General features: G+C 47.7%; 1 protein-coding gene across 2 annotated transcripts; it reads left to right on the forward strand.

Annotated features, from left to right (window-relative positions):
- Positions 1 to 344: 344 nt before the first annotated feature.
- Positions 345 to 22,197, forward strand: PRKRIP1 (PRKR interacting protein 1). 2 transcript variants are annotated; one of them, XM_069089434.1, is made up of 6 exons: positions 345 to 534; positions 1,019 to 1,097; positions 2,416 to 2,516; positions 3,290 to 3,375; positions 4,934 to 4,994; positions 21,654 to 22,197. In XM_069089434.1, the coding sequence occupies exons 1-6, from the start codon at positions 409 to 411 to the stop codon at positions 21,873 to 21,875; spliced, it is 675 nt and encodes a 224-aa protein (XP_068945535.1). In that variant the 5' UTR covers positions 345 to 408; the 3' UTR covers positions 21,876 to 22,197. The 2 variants fall into 2 exon arrangements, with proteins under 2 accessions (XP_068945535.1, XP_068945534.1); XM_069089433.1 differs by having other exon boundaries at positions 347 to 534; positions 4,927 to 4,994.
- The last annotated feature ends 495 nt before the right edge of the window (positions 22,198 to 22,692 follow it).

Here is a 22,692-nt window from a genome sequence, read left to right on the forward strand (position 1 = left end):
TTATCCTTTAATTTCTATTTTTTTTTTTTAAGAAACGGCGCTAACCCCATAGGAGCCCAGGTGGCCTGAGTCTCCCCGGTTCCTGGTTCCCTAGCCTCATCTTAGGCTCTGCTAGAGCCCGGCAACAAACAGATCTACCCGCCAACCACAAGGGCTGGAGGGAGCAGGCTTCGTAGCCGTCAGTCTGATTGGGCGAATATGGCCCCGCCTACTCCGCCGTGCCCAGCCAATGAAATTTCTCCTGGAGGTGTGTTGTGGGAGGTCCCAGAGCGGCCTTCCTGGTTGCTAGGACACGTGAACGCGTCGGGGGCACGTACGGAAGGAAAGGCGGGGGGGAGGGGAAATGTCACGCCGGCTTACGTCATCATTCCGCGCGGGCGCTCCGGGTGGAGGAGGGCCGGCCGCGCCATGGCGAGCTCGGCGTCGTCGTCTGTGCGAGCGCCGCGGCCCAAAAAGGAGCCGCAGCCGCTCGTCATCCCCAAGAACGCGGCGGAGGAGCAGCGACTCAAGCTGGAGCGGCTCATGAAGAACCCGGTGAGGGGAGCCGAGGCGAGCCAGGGGAGCGGGGAAACTGAGTCCCAGGAAGTGCCGCTTGTCCTTAATTGTCCTGGGCCTAGAGGAGGCTCCTCGGGGGCGGGGGTGACCGCCCCGGCTGTCTCCGCCTTTGGGGGCCAAGCCCCGGAGCAGGAGCCGCCCGTGACCCCGGTGTGGGATGGGAGCAGTCGGTGACTGAGGCCGCAGAGATGCGCAGCTGGCGGGCACGGGTTCAAGTGCAGGCTCTGTCACGTGACGCCCAGGTGACCTCACCTGCTCTGGGCCACATAGACTTCCCCTTTCTAGTTCTCCGAGGCAGCAGTGACTGATGGAGCCGCCGGCAGGACTGGCCTGAGCTCGGCCAGCGAGCCCCGGGCCCCCAGACGGTCACGGACCTAGGGCCGGGACCCAGGGGCGTGGGGGGCGGCGCTTGGTATCGTGTAGGCAGCCAGTGTCTGATCCGTGTCACGTCCTCACCTCGCAGGACAAAACCGTTCCTATTCCGGAGAAGATAAACGAGTGGGCTCCGAGACCGCCTCCCGAGTTTGTCAGAGATGTCATGGGTAAGGGGAGAGAGTGTGTGTGTCTTGTGTCTGCGTGTGTGTGCGCGCTCGAGCGCCCGCGTGTGCCCCCGAGCCTCCTCCTCCTCCTGCGGGAGGCACTGGCCTGGCATGGCCTGCGGTCCCACCTCCACCCCCCAGATCCCAGAGTTGCCAGATGAGGCAGGCAGAAAGGCGTGGCCGGGGGCACAGGTGCCAAACACACAAGTACCCCGGACCCAGATTAAAATGTAATGGGACAACATTAATAAAAACACAATAGAACACAAATAGACGGTTTTCTAAGTCAGTAGGCAGCCACGGGGATCTTTCTGGACAGGTTAGTGGCCGCTGTTCCTGTTTGAATTTGATGCCACTGGTACAGTGCATGGCAGGGCTGAACTTGGGGTCGGGCAAAGCCTGGTTCCCATTTATCCTCAGACATTTTCTTGTTCTATGTCCCTGACCAAGTCATTGAACATTTCTCAGCCTCAGGAAATGTAAAATTGGGATGAAAATAGCTACAAAATTGTCCATAAAATGGAGATGATAATGTTTCCTCCTACACAGAATTGTGAGGTTCAAATGAGATAATACTGCCAAATGGTTTGTAATTTTAAAGCACTGTGTAAATGTTCACCATGATCTCTCCCTAAGATCTGTAAACTTCTTGAAGGTAGGGCCTCTGACGCTGCCTTCACACCCTGTCCCCCTGAGCACAATGGTTGCTCTGTTGTTTCTTGACCCCATGCTGCTATTAAAATGAGGAGACATGGGAAACCATCCCAGGGGCTCATTTCTGTAGTGCACCCTCCAGAGCACCTTCCTTACGATAATCTCGTGATGTAGATATTGGAGACATAATTATCTCCCTTCACTTCCTCTGTTTGCTTTTTCTTCCCAAAATGTGGGGGTTAGACCAGCTAATCTCCCAAGCTTCCTTTGGTTTGAGGCCCAGAGAGATGGTCTGTTTAGAGTTACACAAATGATGAGTGTCATAGCCAGGATTCCAGCCCAGTCTTTCCTCCCCGAGGCCATTGTTCTCTCATTGCTATTGATCATTACAAATTGATAAGTGATGCTGGTTGTTGCTTAGCCTTGTAATAAGAACTCTCTCATCTTGCAGTCTTCCAGTTTCTTTTCTGCTCTCTCTCTCCTTCATCCCCCATAGCCAGCCAGCTGTCTTGAGTTTTTTCCTTCCTCTGCCCATCACCCTCATCCAGGCCTTCATCACCTACTTTCTGGCCTGTGGTACTCTTCTCCATCTCTTCCCAGCTTCCAGCATGTGAGCATTGACAGCACGGTTTCAGCAGTGTGCCTGAATGTTTCCGTCTTGCTGTAGGTTCGAGTGCCGGTGCTGGCAGTGGGGAGTTTCATGTCTACAGGCATCTTCGGCGCAGGGAGTATCAGAGGCAGGACTTCATGGATGCCATGGCTGAGAAGGTTGGTCAAGGATCCCTGCTTGGCCATCAGTGGCTGCAGTGTGCTGCAGCTGGGCCAGAATCTATCACAGGGAGGCCAAGGTGTCTCAGGTGGAATTTTATGTGTAGGTTTGGTGTCACCTTTTGAGAAAGATACTGACCACCTGGAGAAGCTGGAGCTTCTTACATCTTTGTTAATAATAGCTGGTTTTTACGTAACACTCACCTGTTACCTCATTTGGTTCACATAACCACCCTGTGAAGTAGGTGCTATTATTATTCCCATTTTACAGTTTAGTAAATTGAGGCAGAGTTTAAGTGACTTAATGGAAGAGTCTGAGGCAGGATTTGAACTCAGGTCTTCCTGAATCCAATGCTCTAGCCACCAAGTTGCCTTGGAAATTGTTACCTACCAGGTACAATTCTAGTGACATGAAAGAATTAGTTCACCTTAAGAAAAGACCTTGACCCTCAAAGCTGCCTTTTGTATGAGTCGTTGTGCCCCCCCCCCCATTACTATAGCAACACCACTTGAAAAGGCATCACATTAGAGCCAGGCAGCCCCATGCTTGGAGTCAGAGCACCTTCTGACTGTGGGCAAATCCCTCTTCCTCCCTGAGCCTCAGTTCCCAAATCTGTAAAATGGGAGGGATAATAATTCATGTACCACCTAGCTCCCAGGGCAGCGGTGAGGGAGGCCTATGTAAATCACCACAGTACACCCTGCTGCTGCCTATACAAGATTCTACAATTCTGCCAGATGAGAATGTTTCTAAAGTGACATTTTCTTTGCAGCAAAAAATGGATGCTGAGTTCCAGGAGAGACTGCAGAGGAATAAAATGACAGCAGAGGAGCAAACCGCAAAACGTCGGAAGAAGCGGTAATTGACTTCCCATCAGACCGTGGGCTTTAGGGCCAGGAAGCAGAAAATTGTCCAGGTGGCTCCTAGAGATCACACTGGCTATAATGTGAAGGGCAGGGCTGTGATGCCTCCTTTGTGATTAAAAATGAGGCCAGGGGTGGCTAGGTGTCACAGTGAATAGAGAACTGGCCCTAGAGTCAGGAGTTCCTGAGTTCAAATCTAGCCTCAGACACTTAATACTTACTAGTCCTGTGACCTTGGGCAAGTAAGTCACTTAACCCCAATTGCCCTGCCCAAAAAAAATTTTTTTTAAATTAAAAAAAAAATGAGTCCTTAGCCTACTGAAGGGACCAGAAGTATCTCAGGCACGATTGGGAGGTCTTGGGAGTTAATGGGATCCAGACCAAATCCTGGCTTTTGGGTTCAGAAAGAAGCCAGCTGTTCTGGTTAAGCATTTTCGAAACTTCCAAGGAATTCCTAGTATTCTACTTGATGTGAATGGGATTCCTGGAAAAATCTTAGTGCTGGAGAGATTATTTTCTCCTCCAAAATATTAAAGTGTGGTCTATATAAAAACTCTAAATTTCTTCTTCCCCACCATCTCTTTAAGCTCTGTCCTCCCTGGGGTGTTTCTCAGTGGGAGGGTCCCTGGTCAGAGTGCCAGGGCTGCCAAGTGCCTCATCTGTCTGCACCTGTTTCCTTATCTGTTAAATGAGGATAGTGAGTTAACCACTTCCTTCTCAGAATTATCATGAAGATCAGATGAAATGGTGCACGTCCAATGCTTTGGAACAATGAAGCGCAGACCCTGCTGCCTCCACACTCTTCCAACTCCAGTCTGTTTCCTGTTCAGCCACACACTCCCCTACTCAGTAACCTCCAGTGGCTCCCTACGGCCTCCAGGACAAAACACAAAACCCTGGAAACCTTCCCCAGCCCCTCTGAATTCTAGGGCCTTCTCTGTTCATCTCCCCCATTGGATTGTAAGCCCTGGAGGGCAGGGACTGCCTTTTGCCTCTTGTATCCCCAGCAGAAGCACAGTGTCTGGCACGTACTAGGTGCTTAATAAATGTTGCTTGATCTGCTGAATGCTGAAGATGCAAGAATCAAAAACAGTTATCATTGTCATTTCACATCCCCAAACCTCTGAGCCTGTACATGTTCGGTCCCTTCGTTAGTTTGGGAAACACTATAGGAGATGAACTGAACCTCCCTGCGTTTGCTCCCTGCTCGTGCACACTCATTCCAGTGTTCTCCTGGTTGTTGTGTTTTTAAAACGCACACTCTAGTCAGAAACAGGCAAGTTCTAAATGTTTTGGAGCCAAAAGACTCTAGGTATTAAACATAGCGCAGGGACCCCAGATTTCACCTCTGGCCCTTACCTAATTATCCGAGAGGAGAAGGAAACTGAAGGCCTTGGGGCCCCACCCCACCTGACCAAGGGCCACACGTGTGATGTTCTGAGGTGCCATATGGAAAGAGTGCAGGTGAGGAGTCCCGCTTTCTGAAAGGCTTAAGAAGTTTATAAGACAGCAGTGACCCACAGAGGGTTTCTCTTTTCCTTTCCAGTCAAAAGTTTAAAGAGAAGAAGTTACTGGCTAAGAAGGCGAAGCAGGAGCAGCAGAAGCCAAAGGAAGGTAGGTGGGGGGAGGGGGTGGCGCAGCGGATACACCTTCCTGAGGAGAGCCTTGGGGCGTCTGGCTCCAGGCCTTCGTGGGTGTTTTTACAGGGGATTGGTTCTGCTTCCTGTCTTTTTCTCTCCTGAATAGGCCCTAGTTCCAGATCAGTAGTTGTAATACTTTTATCTTTGTTGTTGTTGAGTCGTTTTTTAGTTGTGTCTGACTCTCAGTGACCCTATTTGGGGTTTTCTTAGCAAAGATACTGGAGTGGTTTACCATTTCTTTCTCTAGCTCATTTGACAGATGAGAAAACTGAGGCAAACAGGGTGGAGTGACTTGTCCAGGGTCACCCAGCTATTTTCAAGACCTTTGCAACTCCAGGCCTGGTGCACTATCCACTGTGCCATCTTGCTGCCCTGCTTTCATCTTAGACCAAAGAGTTTTTCTGATTTTATTTAATTTAATTTATTTTTTTTTAAAGCAGTCAGGATTAAGTAACTTGCTCAAGGTTAAACAGCCAGTTATTTTTGTGTTGGTGCTGAGTATCTGAGGCCAGAACCGATCCCAGGTCTCTCGATGCTGGGGCCAGCACTCTTACTCACTGCGCCATCTGGCTGCCACTAAGCAATCGGGGTTAAGTAGCTTGCTCAAGGTTACACAGCCAGTTACTTTTGTGTTGGTGCCAAGTATCTGAGGCCAGAACCAATCCCAGGTCTCCCGACGCTGGGGCCGGCACTCTTATTCACTGCACCACCTGGCTGCCCCTAAGTAATTGGGGTTAAGTAACTTGCTCAAGGTTACACAGCCAGTTATTTTGTGTGGATGTTAAGTATCTGAGCCCGGAACCTATCCTAGGTCTCCCAACACTGTGCCACCAGGCCACCCTGAGTTTTTCTGATTTTATATAATATCATCTGCCCCTTTCAGCTCCCTGGAAAGAACAACTCCTAAAGCATTAGATGGAGAGTCACAGGAGCTGGGATTTGGTGCTAGCTCTAACTGGAGGGGGAATTGTATTTTCTATTCTTTTTATTCTTGGATTGGGTGCTTTTGGTGCTTAATTCTTAAAGTAGTTTTTAATTGGGTTTTATGATTCACAAGATTTTTTGTAAAAACCTTGAACATTCTGCTGTATTGAGGCTTCTGCCATGTCAGACTCCGCTTTCCCTCCTCCTGCTTTGTAAGAGTTGGCTGCTTGTAATTGTCCATTGTGCTTCCCCAGAAGATTTTACTTTACGAGTGAATTTATACTCTTACCCATTGTTGGCAGGCAGGTCGGTGTTTGTTGATGAAGGAGTTTGCTTGGTTCCTTTGGACCTCTTAAATGATTAATTTACATTGGCATAATTTCTAGATGAAATTATTATAGTCAGTCTTGATGTCATTTCTTTTGTCCATTTCCCAATTTAAAAATTCATCAGTAGATTGTGTAAATAACTTAGGGTTATAGTCTCATGAGCTATATGTGTGTGTGTTTGTGTGCATATATATGAATACATATGTTTATGTATGTATATATTTAATTACCATCCTTTCTTGTTTATGATAAATTCTGATCTTAGCTCTAACAAGTTGATGGTGCCGCTGCACAGACAGTTGGCTCGGGCATAGCCCTGATATCCATATGAAGGCTTTTTCTTATCACCCAGTCAGTTTCATCATTTGTGGTGGTATCTGGCACCCGCCAGTTCTCTTTTTGAAGACTGTTCATGATAGAGAGATGTGAGGCGTCTGTATAATCTACAAATTTTTGGCCTCCCTTATTTCTTTCTCTTGAACTATATCTTCCCATGTTTCTTCCCACCTTTTAAGTCATCAAGTGTCAGAGCAAGTCTGATTTGATTTGGAGGTTCTTAACCAAGTTTTCTTGGAAGCTGAGCAGTGCAATCGATAAGAGTGCCAGGCCTGGACTCACCTTCCTGAGTTTAAATCTGGGCTCAGACACTTAATAACTGTGTGACCCTGGACAAGTCACTTAACACTATCTTGGTTCCTCATCTGTAAAATGAACTGGAGAAGGAAATGGCCAACCCCTCCAGTGTCTCTGCCAAGAAAACACCAGAGAGGCAGACACAACTGAGAAACAACCATGCCACAACTGCCGGGTTTTCCATAGAATTGACCTTTGTCCTAATAGCCCGTGTTGGTCTGTTTCACAGATACTCTCCATTAGCACTGCACTAGATAATGAGTTTGTGTCCCCTGGGATATTTCCTATAAAACCCATTCCGCCAGTGCCTTGGCCTTGTCAGGGAATACCTGTCGCCAGCCTTTTGTTTACTGTGATGTCCATCTTTGGGGTTGTTGATGGCAGGAATGCCCAGATTGAGAGGAGTCAGCTCCCACAGCAGTGATGTATAGACGCCTGGGTCTTTGGGCAAGGCTCCCACGTTCAGAGAAACAGTAGTCAAGGTCAAGTCTGGTGAATGTCCAAGAGCTGTGAGTCTTAGCTCCCTTCCGCCAACTCTGCTTCAGCATCAGAGAACAGGGATGCAAAGGACTGATGGCCGTGTTAAAATTGTTCTTTGGAAAGCATCTCTTCACAGAGCTAGCCTCAAAGCCTTCCCAGCTAGAAAGACTGGCTGTAGAACCTGCCACAACTTCCCACAGTGCCCCCACTGCAGTGCACAGCCTTCGAGAAGGCTGGAGGTCACCTCAGCACTACTGTGATGATGCTTCATCATGGGACTGGGAGCCTGCCACGCGATGGGGAGGGCAGGATTCCATTTCTGTTTGATTCTTCTCATCTCCTGCTCTAGTGGCCTTGGTTTTGAGAGAAGTCAGATTAGATGTACTTGAGCTCCTGCAAATCAGAGGTTTAGGGTTTTTTTTATTTTTACTTGTCTCTTAAATGCTCACATTTCTAAATACTTATTAAATATTTCATCCTGGAATTGTGTTTCTGTTCTTGTTTACTGGTCTGTAGTTTCTGCCTCTTTTCCCCCTTTTGAAAATCAGAACATTTAGCTATCTGTAGTTTTCTGGAACCTTTATGGGTCCCTGTGAATTCACAAAGATTAGAGAGTGTGGTCCTATTTTCGAGGTCTTCCGGGATACTTCAGTATATTGCTTACGGAGATTGGAGCTTATTTAAAGTTATCAGTTCTTTTCTCACTATTTTCTCTCCTCCCTTGGATTTCATTTTTCTCGCTGTTCCTTGTGCTTGGGGATACGTGAAAGAGGCGTGGATGTAGTCCCTGCCCTTACAGGCTCTCTTGTCTACTTGGAGAGAGGGAACACCTGCATCTGAAGGTGAACATTGCCCCAGTAGGTGCCATAACAATTCCACCCCTCTGAAGCTCCCTGCAGCCCTCCTCCCTCCATGCTGTTCTCATGCCTTCCACAAACCTTGCCGGTCACGATGCCCTCCTCTGGTCCTCCTGATCCCGTGCAGTTCACAGGTGCCGCCTTGGCTGTCTCTGCTCCTCTGGTGATGTCTCCCACACCTTTTCTTCACTCTCATCCCTAATATTGCAGCCCACTCCCTCCCCTCCCCCCATGGCTTTCTCCCTTTGGGGGATCCTCAACTTGCATTTTTCTGAGGCTCTGGTGCTGGCAGCTAAAGTGTCTTATCAGAAGGTGCAGGCGTTCCACCTTGGGGGAGAAGCTGAAGGGACTGAACGCGTTGTGTGGCTGTGGCCTAGCATATGTGGTCACTAAGCGTGCCTGTGGGCTGCTGGGCACCACCCACACATCCTAGATGGTGCAAGAGGGAATCTCCATCCACTTCCTTGTTTGAGAAAGTCAGTTCTCAGTTCTCTCCCTCCCATCTGGCCCTTCCCCATCCTTTGAGAAGGTGACAAAACAAAATCCCACATTGGCCACATAGCATGCACACGTGTGCACACACACCCCACATGCACACCCACACCGACACACCCTACATGCACACACCACACCACCCCACACACACACCCCACATGCACACACCCCCACACACACACACTTACACTCTCTCTCACACACACACACACACACACACACACACACACACTTCAATCTGTCTTCTGAGTCCATTGTTTCTCTATCAAGAAGTGGGCAGCTGCAAGTCCTCTGGAATTGTGAGTGGTCAGTGTTAGTTCCAGTGTCTTTCCCAGATGTCCGTTCCGCTTACCTCACTCTGTCCTGGTTCACAGGTTTTTCCCAGGTTTCCCTGAAGCCATCCCCTTCATCGTTTCTCACAGCCCAGCAGTTTGCCGTCTCCGTCATATAGCTAAGCTTGTCATGGGCTGGTGTCCTCTCCATTTCCAATTCTTCATCTCACAAAAAGAGCTGCTAGAAATCCTTCTCTGCCTGTGGGTCCTTTGCTCTTTCTTTGCTCTCTCTGGGGTACGGAACAAGCCATAGTGTTGTTGGATTGCAGGGTCTGCAGTTTCCTGGCTCCGTGAGCAGTACAGGTATCTGCCCATTGTTCTCTGGTGTTTGTCATTTTCTGTTTTTTGTCAGCTTTGCCAACCTCCTGAGTGTGAGGACTGCCATAGAGTCAGAGCGTTTTTTCATGTCACTTGAGTTTCTTCCTCTGTAAACTGTCTGTTCGTATCCTTTTACCATTTACCAATTGGGGATAGCTCTTAATTTATCATTTCCCTTAGAGATGAGACCTTTATTGGAGAAGCTTGCTCCCTTCCCCACCCCAGTCTCCATCTTTTCTAACTTTAAATACATTGGTTTTGTTTGTATAAAAACTTTTATTTTTATGTAGTCAGAACTGTTTATTTTTTCATCTGTATCCAGTAGCAATAGTTAGGTCCAGCTCTTTTGAGTGATTCTGGATCTTGTTTGGGAAATCCTGTGATATTTTGGAGGCTGATGCAGTTAGCATGGTGCCATGCCCAGGACCTCCCTCCTCTGCCAGTGGAACATGCTGTTGGAGAGCTTGGTTCTCCTTGTTTTATGCCTCTCCTCGTATTGACCATAACCAGAGGGCTTACTCTCTTGGCACACCTTTCCAGGAGGCTCGTGTTATTCCAGCCTTGGTATCGTTTGTTGGAGGAGAGCCTCAAGAGTGACGTCTTGTCCTGTCTCAGGCATTTTTAGAGCTGACAAAGAATGAGCACAGCGAGGTCTTGGGTTCGTTGTGTGACTAAAGATGTGATCAGCTATGGCATATCGTTCATGAAAGTAAGCTGTTCTCAGACATGTTGGGTGAGTGGGCATGCCAGCAGATAGGTGGATAATTGAAGCCGAATTCTCAGTTGCTTTTTTGTGTCAATAAGGGCTGTGGCTTTTCCCCCATGGTTTTGGTCTTTTCCTGCCTTCTAGGTCCCTTGATCTCAGGTTTCTGCTGCAGAAATAAAGTATTTTTGTCTTGAGTAGATGCTTCCCTGGATCTGTGTTGTCAGCACAAGAGAAGACTGCACTGTGCCCACACACAGTTGGGCCACTTGGGGGCCCCCGTGCTCCTCCCTGCGGAGATTTCTCTCTTGTCAAGCCCTGAGGCTGCACCTTGGAGTGTTTGCAGAGGTGTGGGCTAGGTGTGAGCAGACAGGAGACAGAGTAACAGCACGCAGCTCTTGGTAGCATAGCCTGGTTTTTTCCTCCAAAGAAGAAAAGGGGACAGAAAGGTCCATCTCCTTTTCTCCCCCTCCCATAATTGGGTTATACTTGTTGATTCTATTTAGTAGAAGTACATCACGCACCTAAATGTAGAATAAACTTCTGGGAGGTGGTAGATCATCTGTCCTGCAGCACTTTACAGTTCCATAGGCCTCTGAATTCATGAGGCCTTCCTTCAGTGGGCTTCGTTAGCAATGCAACTAATTCCCCTTGGGGTGACTGGCTCCTAAACACCACTTTCCTGTTCTTCTCTGGACAGAAGCCCCTCCAGTTCCATTGGCCACAAAGCCGGGTGGGTGTCTGGGACTGGGTGCATCAGGATTAAAAAGTGACCATTCTGCCTATTTTCTTGCTCCTTTTCCCCCGTGTTCTCCTCCATCAGTGTGTTACTCTGACCCTTCATCACAGGCCAGATGGTGATTCTGGGTCCTCATAGTGTTGAAACCCCAGCTTTGGGAGCTGCTGCTGAGCTCATCCCCAGCAGGGCTGCTGTAAGCTGGACCGTTTAACCATGTGAGCTAGGAAACAAGTACAGATTCTGTAGGCCTGGGAGGCCTTCTCTTTGTGCAGACACAGGTGGTGCTAAGAAACTACAGGCTTCCATTTGAGGAGTCCTTGATGCTGGCCAGGGAATGACAAGCTGCTGGAGGAACTGAACAGCAGCCTTCCTGTAAATGAAGCCAGAAAACCCATTTGTACCTAGTCCTAGCCATCACCTCAAGGGCTAAGTAGGGCTTGCCCACACCTTCCAAGAGCAGGGAGGCAGCAACTGCCCCCAGCACAAAGCCCCAGTCCAGAACCCAGGTCAGATCCTGCCTGGGCCAGTCATTAAGTCCCTTGGTGCCTCGGTTTCCTCATCTGTGAAATGAAAGGGAAAGAACATGGCTGCCTCAGGTCCTTTTCTGGCTCGAATTCTACGTTCTAGGAAATAATTGGATCCTATTGCTAGCTTCTTTTTTAGAAGTAGAAGCATTTTTCCCTTGTTTTAAAATTCAAAAATATTTCATTGATAGATTCTGTTTTGATATAACTCTTCTGAACAAGCCCCTTCCATGCCTCCCTACACACTGTATTCCCTAAAAACACTGAAGGTGAATGCCTTAGCAGAACGATTGTGACTGTGGCGGTGTGTTTCCCTGCACTTCTGAGCATCAGTGACCGTTAGCAGGAAGGGTGGGTTTGACCTTTCAGAAGACGGTGCCAGCATCTTTGAGTTGGGCCTGAGAGTTACTGCCTCCTGGGCTTATCGCATGTTATGTGGTAGCAGTGAGACACGAGACCCGCCAGGGGGAGCTCGATGTGGCCCTTCCCTTGAAGTCAGCGTGTTCTTTAGCGCTCACTAGACAAAGTAGCTAAGAGGAAAACAAACCCACAAATACGTGTTGGGAAAGCTGAGGCCGGAGGAAGCAGTGAGAGAGGCCTGACTATTGGAGATGAGTCCGGAGCCTGGGGCCCTTCTCGGAGAAGGGCGTTGGAGAGGGCAGGCCGCGGCGCTCAGAGACGTCTCACCCACACCTGCCAGCACATGCACTCAAAGCCATGTACGTTGACGTGGATACGTGAAAACACCTGGGAATCACCGCATTTACGTGGCATTCATTTCCAGAAGGACCAAGAAAAGAACATATGTGTCTGCAGTTGCAGGAGCTCTGGTCTCACCTGTTTCTTTTTGAGTGCCTCTCTTTAGGACTTACTGAGGGCCTAGTATATTCAGCTCTGTGCTGGTCTAGCCGCTGATGGGTGGATCACATGGACATAAAATAATTGCCACAAGAGGGAGGCTGAGAAGGACCAGAAACAGCTAGCCGGGAAACGGTTGATTTACTTGCCAAGGAAAAACATGGCCTCTATTTAGAATACAAGTTCATTTCCAAACATCCCAAAAGAGGACAATGGGGGAATATGAGTAGTATTGTCTGGCAGAAGGCCGTGGAGAGGAATGTAAGCCTGTAGGAAGCTGGGCTTGGCAGCCCAGAAAACAGCCCATCCCAACTACATCAATGGGTGAAATGGGGAAGACTGAGAGATGCCCAGAAGACCAGATCCTCCAGGCTTCTTTGGCCATCTCTTCCCATGATTGGATTGCCCTAGAACCAGCCCCATTTTGGCTCCAGCGCCTCTGTATGTGATGGTATGGAACTGGAGCAAGGGAAATTGGGGAGACCAGTGTGTTGGGAGGAAATCTGTGCTGGAGTGAGGCGGTTCGGAAGGCTGTGTGGGAATCCATTTTCAGGCTGTCCCAAAAGAGAGAAAGATTCCAAATGAATGTTTGAACAGGGTTAGGATTATTTTTTAAAAAGCAACTGGGAAGGGGCGGCCAGGTAGCACAGTGAGTAAGAGCACCGGCTCCAGTGTTGAGAAGACCTGGAGATCGAATCCCGGGCTCAGACCCTTAGCACCCACCCAGAAACACCTGGCCGTGTAACCTTGAGCAAGTTAATTAACCCCAATTGCTTAGGGGCAGCCAGGTGGCTCAGTGAGTAAGAGCACCGGCTCCAATGTCGGGATGACCTGGATCAAATCTGGGCTCAGATACTCAGCACCACACCCAGAAATAACTGGCCGTGTAACCTTGAGCAAGTTACTTAACCCCGATTGCTTTAAAAAAAAAAAAAGCAACTGGGAAGATGTGCATAACTACAACAATTGTGTGCTTTTTCATCTCTGTGAGATCTTGCCGAGACGGTCTGTGTGTGCCTGCAGGTTCTGAGACTTTGTGCAGCAAGCATTTGATTGTCAGCGTCACACAAGGCATGAAATAGGGAGAAATGTGTTCATTAACAGTAATTGTGCCTGTCCTGGATGGTGTTTTGTAAAACCTGCACATGGAAGAGAAGTTCCTGTCCATAGCAAAATTCTCAGATGCTTCAGTCTGTGGGGGAGGTTGTGTGAAGTGGGCATGGCTACAGGCCCTCCAGGCCCTTGCTGCCTTTTCAGACATGGCCAGTGGGTTGATTTGTTTTGCTTGGCTCTATTTGACTGTTACAAGGGAGGGTCCTGTGGGGGGACAGAGACAGGGAGTCATTGGGAGTGACAGCGATATTACGAAAAAGCTGTAAAGTTTTATGAAAGAAGAGAAAAGAAATTTCACTTGTAATCTCTACAGGAGATGACAGTGTGAAGAATGTATGTTGTGTTGTCCAGATTTTGACAGTGACTATGACAGATTTGACATAGAATAAATGTGAGAGATGATTCTTGGACCCATCTGTAAACCTCATCAGCGCCAATGTTTGCCATATTGGTGCAGACTGCACCCTGCCCCTGCCCTGTGGGCTCCTGCCCATCTTGGAGGCACTTCTAATCACCTTTCAAAATAAATGTATTAGCAGCCTGACTCCGAACACCAACATAAACAACTCAAATTGTTCAGTAACTGTTAACAGCTAACTCATTTTCAGCACATAAAGGATCACACGCCCCCACCCCTATGTAGCATTGCACACTGTCCATTGGTTACCTGGGGCTTTTGTGGCCTACCTTCTCTGGTCTTGCATCTCTGAGAGCATCCCCTCTGCTGGTTCTGCACTGTGCTTTGGTGGTGATGTGTTACAGGCCGCTCGTGTCCACCAAGAGCCTTCTGATCATTCTTTTTCTTTTTAATAGCATTTTTTTTCAATTACATGTAAAGACAATTTTAAGCATTCATTTTTTAAATTTTTAGTTCCAAATTATCTTCCTACCTTCCCTAAAATTTTAAGCACTTTGATATAGATTATATATGTGCAATCATGTGAAACATTTCCATATTGGTCTGATCATTCATTTGAAAGTAGTTTTCCATAATTTTGCCAGATAACTTTACTATATACAAGAATATTGACATGAACATGATAAACCTTGGCATCTTACTGGATTTGGGGTCACACAACCTGAATCCACATTCCAGTTCTGCTCTGGACTACTTAAGTGATCTTGGGCAAGAATCTTAACCTCTCAGGGCCTCAGTTCCTCATCTGCAAAATGACTGGACTAGACAACCTGTGGGTGGGGTCCTTCCAGCTCTAGATATTGGATCTGATTGATGTGAATGAGGTTAAAACACTGATTCTCCTCAAAGTAATCCAGCACCTTCTGTGTAATTCTGGGCTAAATTCCTTGCCCTTGGGCAGTATCTGGATCAAGATAAGTACTCTTGGGCCTGCTCTGCAGCGGCAACTTTGTCCAGCTTCACGTTAGAGTCTAGAGTATAGGCATTATTCATCCTTGGGTTTTTTCCTGTGGGGATTTTTAGGTCAAACTTTTGAATAATGGTGGACCTCATTTTGGAGGTGCTGCAGCGTGTCAGGGCTTCTTGTATCAATACCATATCACCCAGAAACAGAAATAGGTTTTAAAAATGTTTTCTGTTGTGTTTCCAGTTAACATCAATTTGTTCTTCTCACCCAGCCTCCCCCAAATCTCCATTGGGGGAAAAAAAGCCCCCAACCGTGTAACAGATATGTATAGTCAAACAAAAATCTTTCCCGCATTGTCCAAACCGTGTGTCTCAGTCAGCACCTCGAGTCCATTTAGCTCTCTGGTAGGAGGGGGGTAGCACCTTTCATCAGTCGTTGGTCAGAGAGTTAAGTATTTCCAATGTTGTGATCCTATAATCTCCTGGTCTGCTCACTGCATCTGCAGCAGCTCATTCAGATCTCCTCAGGTGTCTTTGAAACCATCCCCTTCATCATTTCTTTCAGCCCATTTGTATGCCATGATTTGTTCATCCCCTGATGAGAGATACACACCCCTTTAGTTTCCCGTCCTTTGGCACCACAAAAAGAGCTGCTGTAAATATTTGTGTATTCATGGGCTGTTTTCCTCTTCTTTGTTCTCTTTGGGGGATAAGGCTAGCACCAATATTTGTATTGTTATGTCACTGGGCCAAAGAGTGGGTACAATTGACTGACTTTGAGGGCCTCACTCTCCGTAGAGAATCTCTACTGTTGCAACACTATGCCAGGCATCCTCTGGGATCGTTCAGAGTGGTCGTTGCTGCAGGCTTCGAGGAGTCTTGGTGATTTTCTCATGTGTTTGGAAGCTGCCATGTTGGAGGGGCAGGTGGTATGTTGCTCTGCCAAACCCAGTGCCTTTGGGAGTCCACAAACAGTGAGCCTGTAAGTTCTCTGTACTTTTCATGCCAGGAGTGGTCAGGATGTGGTCTGCCCGACAGCTAGATTCAAGGACTCCCCTGGTTTATGTGGAGATGATTCTCATAACAGTTTTGTTTGGAAGGGCTTATGAAGTCAGCAGCTGGAGGTGCAGTGCATAGAGCACTGGGCCTGGAGTCAGGAAGACTGGAGTTCAGATCTGGCCTCAAACCACTTACCTAGCTGGGGGACCCTGGGCAAGTCACTTTACCCTGTTTGCCTCAGTTTCCTCATCTGTAAAATGGAGATAATAATAGCACCTCTCTGCCAGGGTTTTTCTGAGGATCAAATGTAATTTTAAAGTGCTTAGCACAGTGTTTAGCACATAGTGCTGTATATAATGCTTCATCCCTTCCACTACCCCTTTTCACTTTGCTTTTCTCCTATCTTTTTTTGAAAATTGTTTTGGTATGTTTAATTATTACCTAATTTTATTTTCTTTCCCCCATTCAGAGAGCCTTGTAGCAAACAATAAAAACGGGAGTTCAGGAAAATAAACCCTCACATCATTCAGGCCTGACAGTCCATGGGCTCTCTTCCCACGTGTGTCAGCTCGGACCATCTTGGATTTCCTTTTAGGACCAACTTAGTCATTAGTGTTACACAGTGTCCAGTTTTGATTTGTTGGCTACTATTGTTCTTTCCACCTGCCTTGTTTTAGTTAGTGTACATCTTGTTTTCTTTGTTACATATCAATTCATTTAAGCCTTCCCATGCCTTCTGGTATTTATGTTCATTGTTTATAATGGCACAGTAATATTCTGTCACCTTCTCGAGCCCTGGCTTTGTTTAGCACATAAATGGGCACCGGCTTTGTTTCCAGTAATTTGCTACTGAGAGAAATGTTTCTTTGAATATTTAATCTTTGATCTCCTTAGGCCGGATGCCTATCAGTGAGAGGATCTCTAGGTCGTAAGGTGTGGACGTTTTTTTGTCTTAGTTTAATCCATGTTGCTTTCCAGAATGGAAACGTGACTGTCTTTCTACAACTTTCTACAATGTCTCTAATGTTCATTATTCTCACCTTTTGTTACCTTTGCTAGTTAGGTATTCGGTGAAACTTCAGTATTATTTCCATTTGCATTTCTCTTAGTGATTTGGAGCAATCTTTCATATCATTAGAATGTAACATTTTTCTTTTGAGGCATTTGTTCATGTCCTTTGACCACTGACACATTGGAGATCAGGGATTTGTTCCCTCTGTATGATTTCTACCCCCCCTGGAGAGGCATTATGGGAGGACTTAATAAAGAACAGTGAAGAGATAACATTTTTTTAAAACACAAAATCAGCTTCAGAGGAATGGCTCCAGCATTTTCAGGAGATCTTTTATGGAGGCCTTGTAGAAGGGCTTTGTCATAAATGGCACCGGACAAGGAGATCTGGGCAGCCTGTGTTCTGCCCTGCCGAGGGAGTGTGCCTCCGATGAACATCAGTCGAAGTTCAGGGTTAGGTCAGAATTCTGCAATTCTCTTTTCTGCTTTAAATCAAGAGAGCCAGAAACCTAAGAAAACACACTCACCTCAGGAGTTTGAGAAGGACCCCCAGGGGGCCAGTAGCTGTTGAATATAGTCGAGTGCCTGGGAGTCAGTAACTGTTCTAGTTTCTGTGTCCTCTGTGTGCAGAATGGTGAGGGGTGATCTGGTACAGAATTAGGCCCTTGAGACCTTGTGAGAGCTTTGGTCACCAGAGAAGATTTGAGTTCTGTTCATTGATGATTAAGGCTTGGAGCACATTAGTATGCATTGTTTTTGAACTAGACTGGAGATTGTAGAGTCAGAGGGAGCTCCCTGTGAGGAGCCTTCTCTGCCGGTGCCCTTCTGGTGCTGGGCACTGAGTGATGACAGGGGTGTCGGGGACAGGCCTGGAGCCCACAGAGGCCAGCTCTGCCCACCCCACCCCGCTGCCTCTGCACAGTTTTCTGGTGAATTGTCATTTTAATGGTTTATCCTTGACGTGTGTTTCATCTTTCGGCTCTCATACCAGCCCTTTGAGCTAAGTGGGGCAGTGTTAATGCCAGAAAGTAAAAGTTATACAGGGCCTGGCACATAGTAGGTGCTTTGTCAATATTCATTCATTCCATTCGATAGTAATTGATGTTCGCAGTAAACTATGATCAGTAAAGAAGCTGCACTGGATAGCCTCTGGTATCCTCACACTGTTAGGAGGAAGGAAGGTAAAAGTGCCCAAGCTCCCAAGGTGTTGGGGAATCCTTTGTGGAATACACATAAATCCATGTGGTTTATGATGTGCATCATGGGCCAGAACATCTACCTCAGAGAGAGGACGTGCTCATGATTTTCGCTTTCAGGGTCTGTGTGGATCAGGACTCTGTGGCCCTGTTAACTGGTCTGCTTAGCACTTTGGGTTGTAATTTGACTTATGGTAGAGCGTCCAGGGAGGACATCTAGGAAGGTGAAAGATCCTGAGCACACAGTGACCATCAGAGGCTCTGGGGGCTATGGTACCTGTCATGTTGAGGGGCGTTTGATTGTGTTGGGGACCTAAAGGGAAGAACAGCAGTGGGTGAAAGTGGCAGAGGTCAGTTGAGGCTTGAGAAACTTGCAAACAGCTCCCACTTGTCCAGTGCTGGAAGGGATTGTCTCAGAGGAGTCGGCACATCATCGTGGGTGTTCCTTTTGGGTATGGCTCGGACCAGGAGGCCAGCTCTGAAATTCTGTGACGGTGCAGTCTGTGCTTTCATGTAAGTTATTGCTGGCACGTGGTGTAGCACCAGAGAAGAGACCCTCTCCAGCTATCAGCACCATCCTCTAAGACAGACGTTGAGAATCTGACACCTGCAGAGACGGACAGCCAGGGTGGTGAAGGGCGTTGAATCCATATGCTCGGAGGATTGGTTGAAAGAGCTGGCACATACGGCCTGGTGAAGAGTCAGCAGACGCTGTCAGAGAGTTGATTGACGTGCCAGCGTTGGGGAAGCTGCCGGCTCCTCTCCTCTCGGACCCTTACGTTTCACCTCCCCATGAGCCACCTTTATTCTGTCCTTCCCAGTTCAGGAATTCTCCTGGGCAGACAAAACAGAAGCAGCACAAGGGCAGCAGAGTGCCCGGCCTTTCCTCCATGCGCTGTGTGGTGGCTCCCACCGCCTGACTTCCACCTGATGCCTTCCTTCCTGAACGCTTCCTCAGGGGTTAGATTTTCCGCAGTAGGAGCTAGGGAGCTGGGGGGGATTTCCTGGTTTTCATCATCAGTCAAAGCTAAAGTGCAGCATTCGTTACACCTCCTTCCCCCAATTCCCTTTGCTTGCTCCATTTCACTGATTTTGGGACAGAAAAAGGAATCTCTGTGACAGATTCTTTTGTGTGCTTGCTGTCCAAGCTGTGGGTTGTCCAACATGGTTTGTAACCGAGGTATCCACTTAAGTTGGAAGACTCTTCAAAGGAAAATGCCTCCGTTTTCAAACCTCTTTATGGTCTTAGCTACTAACCCCAGTTTGTTGACTTCTCCCATCTCCCTGAAGGTACATTTCAGTGTGTGCTCTGCCGTAAAGACCCTTCAATCTCCCCTCATTTTGAAAATCTTCAGTTAATGGCTCTGCTGGAGTAGCTGTGGTTGGTGGCAATGCCCCCTACGGCCCTGAGCTGGCAGTATGAGGCTGCCTTGTCGTGTGTGCTTCCCTGTCCTTATCCAGGGAGCTTGGGTGAGGTAGAGATGGATTATCCAGAAAATGTTTGCCTCACTTAGAGCAGGGTTGCACACTGGGAGGCTTACTTCTTTCTTTGAGGTCATTGACATGGGCCATTTTCTTTGAAAATGGAGGAAGAGAGTACAAATTCTTCTTTTGGTTCACTGACCTCTTGCTAGGGGTGATGACAAAAAGGGTAAAAAGGTTGGTGTCACTCCTTTGTCTGCTGGGGCTTCTCCGTATGCGGCCCCTGCCCAGGAGTCTGCCATCGGGAACAAGAAGGCCATATTTGTTTGGCTATTTGCAGTTCAGTTTGATGCCTGATAAGGGCAGTTTGAATAGCTGGCATTTCATGCATCAGTTATAATTTATCTTTATTGTTATCAAGCCAGTAATAAATGATCCAGGGCTGGTTTTAAATTATGTTTCCTAAGATCACTGAAAATCAGCTTGGTGCCCTGTATGGGTGGGAGCAGCATTTCTAAAGACAGCATGACCTGATTTAAAAGATGTCAGGCGTTGTGAAAACTGCTTCATGTTCCTCTGGAAGCTAGGAAACTCAGAAAGACCCCAAATCTTAGGTTCAAAGACCCCCGATGATCACGTTCTCCAATCCTGTAATTTTATTTGTTTTAACTTTTTTCAGTGAACAAGCATCTTGTCTCCTTCCCAGCTCTCCCTTCCACCCCCATTTTGGGAAAAAAAAAAGAAAAACAAAACCCTTACCACAAATATGCCCAGTCAAGCCAAACAAATTCCTTTGTTGGTCTGGTCCATTTTCCATTTTGCATCACAAGCTTATCTCTGTTCATGTATTCAGCCCAGTAAGACCGATGGAACTCAAACTGGTGTCCTAATTCTCTTTCCATTGTGCCATACTGGCTACACTGTCCAAGACTAAATTCCAGAGAAGAGTGGCCAGCTGAGAGTGCACGATACAGACACACACCAGTGTAGGGAAGAGAAGGCCCTGGGGGAGCATGACAGCTATATTCCGGGTGTGATATGGAAGGTCATCACACAGAAGATGCCTTTGACCCAAAAAGCAGAAGTCGAAGCCTTGGAGGGGAGAGACCAGAATCAGAGATGCTGCCAGCCTGAGACCTTTTTGGGTGGTGGGGTGGGGCTGCCTGCAGGCTGAGGCCACAGAACCATATGTCAGGAGCCTCCAGGGAAGATGCCTGATTGGGGATGGGCTGGCAGGAATGGTCTCTGAGGTCCCTTCTCACTTTATAACTTTGGATTAAATTAGTTTGCAAATCTGAATTCTGCCCTGAATGGGCACTAGATTCTGTATTCTAGTGCTTTGGAATGTCTCGAGTTGGAACAAAGAATCTCGGTGTTCACTTCTCTAAAGGGGGGAAGGGGTTTAACAAGAGTGGGCAGCCCTTCCCTTTGGGCAGATGGTGGAAAAAAGAGGGATTGTCAAATCACAAACTGTGGTATGTCTGCTTTTGTCACTTTGTATCCTGAGCTTTGGGCGCTCTTGTTTTCTTCATTTCTTTTTCCTTCAGACTTACTACTTTGTGTTTTGTGGAAAGCGTTATTTCCCCCAGGCTTATCTACAGTGATAAGGCTATGGCGGACAGTGTTCTCCTACTTAATCAGAGCATCTGGAGAGCTCCAAAGGCTTCTGACAGGCCAAATGCTGAGGGATCCCCAAACTAGAGGGGGCAGGTTCTGGGGCATCCTTAATTATGTCTTTATAGTTATAAAGAGCAGCCCTTAGGACTCTCTCTGTTAGGCCGACTTCTTGCAGAATCAGGGGGGGGGGGGCCCCACTGTTTTTTCAAATTTTTGTGATAGTGCCCTCAGTGGGTTTATATTATGTGTCCTCCCCTTCCCCTGTTCTCCCCATCGCCACGCAGCCATCATTTGGAGTTCCTCCCCTGAAGGCCCCACTCAGCTTGGCCATTACCTCCATGAGACCTTGCAGACATCCACCAGCCTCCTCCTCAGATGGGAGGGAGCCCTTTCTGTTCTCATCATAGCATTTGACCTGGACCTCTCCTGTCAGTCAGTCAGTCAGCAAACGTTGATTAAGGGCCTCCTCTGCCAGGCCCTGTGCACTTGAATACTTGCCAAGGCTTCCTTCAAGTGGGACTTGTTCTTTTCTTGACTCTGTCCCAAGCACCAGGCCTGGTGCCCTGCACATAATAGACACTTCGTCAAGGTCAGATGGCATTGAGGGCGCTTGCCTTTTGTAGCCTCCTGGTTTTGCCTGGTCATTGACATGAACTCTTTTGAACTTAAACTTGTGCCCCTTTATTTTTTTTCCTCAAGCTACTTGAGATGCCATCCTAGCACTGGTATACTGACAGCACCATTCTGTCCTGTTGACAGGCTCTGACCATTCTCAAGAGCGTCCATCCAGTGGCAGTGAAGACGAGGCGGTGGAAGAAGAGGAAGAGGACCAGCCCGGCTTTGTGGTGGGGAGATAATGATGGTGTCGGCAGGAGCGGTGGGCAGATGTGTGTGCCACTGGCTTTGACTCAAAGATCCAGAGCCCAGGAAACCTGGAACAGCCCTGAGTGGTACAAAGGGCTGAGTGTCCTGTCCTCCTGAGGCCAAGGGGCCTGGCAGAGACACATCTAACAGGATCCCATTCCGATTTGGTCATGCACGTGCTGAACCAGCGTTTGTTACTAAATCAAGAGTTGCTTGCAAACTCGGGGCATCCCAGGGATCTCTCAAGCAGGGTCCTTCCCGACACAAAGGTCGTGACCTGGAACTGTGTTCACTGACTTCCAGCTATGGAGGAACATTCTCAGGCATCTTAGCAATGATGGGGCTCGGAGGTCAGTTTCTCTTGTAGAAGTTTTCATTTGGTAAAGGGCAGAAAGTCTGTGGGCTTTTGTTAGGACATAATAAACAGATGAAGACAAAAGTAGTCTGTGCTTGAGGTGAGGTGTGCCCAGATCATGCCCAGATGATGCCCAGAAAAGGCCAGTAAATGGACAGTGTCCCATGTGCTGTGATAGAAGCTGTTTGGCTGCTGATTTGGCCAGCTCCTCTTTCAGCCGACGGAGGTAGATGACTTTCTAGCAGAAGATCCCTCTTCTCCCACACCACCCGTGCCTACCACTGTTCTCCCAAGTTGCCTCAACAGTTATTTATTGGGGATTGATGAACATGCTGGATAGGATGTTTAGCTGCTAAAATGTTTTTTTTTTTCTTAAATCTCAAATATTTTTCATTTTAACTGAAAACAAACTCAGATATGATAGCCTTTAATAATCCAAGTGTGAATTGTGAATCCCTAATTGAGGATAAGAAAATAGGGCACAGCTAAATGCTGCATGGGTGGGTAGGAGAGAGAGAGGGAGAGGGAGGGAGAGTGTGTGTGTGTGTGTGTGTGTGTGTGTGTGTGTGTGTGTGTGAA

Source organism: Petaurus breviceps, unplaced genomic scaffold (assembly GCF_028583685.1).
Source record: "Petaurus breviceps papuanus isolate PSGF00001 unplaced genomic scaffold, PetGlider_PUasm1.0 186, whole genome shotgun sequence".
Lineage (NCBI taxonomy): Eukaryota > Metazoa > Chordata > Mammalia > Diprotodontia > Petauridae > Petaurus > Petaurus breviceps.

Coding starts and splice junctions, on each gene's coding strand:
- PRKRIP1 (XM_069089434.1), top strand. CDS start 409: ATGGCGAGCTCGGCGTCGTCGTCTGTGCGAGCGCCGCGGCCCAAAAAG. Junction 1,098..2,415: donor GTTTGTCAGAGATGTCATGG/GTAAGGGGAGAG, acceptor GTCTTGCTGTAG/GTTCGAGTGCCGGTGCTGGC. Junction 3,376..4,933: donor GCAAAACGTCGGAAGAAGCG/GTAATTGACTTC, acceptor TCCAGTCAAAAG/TTTAAAGAGAAGAAGTTACT.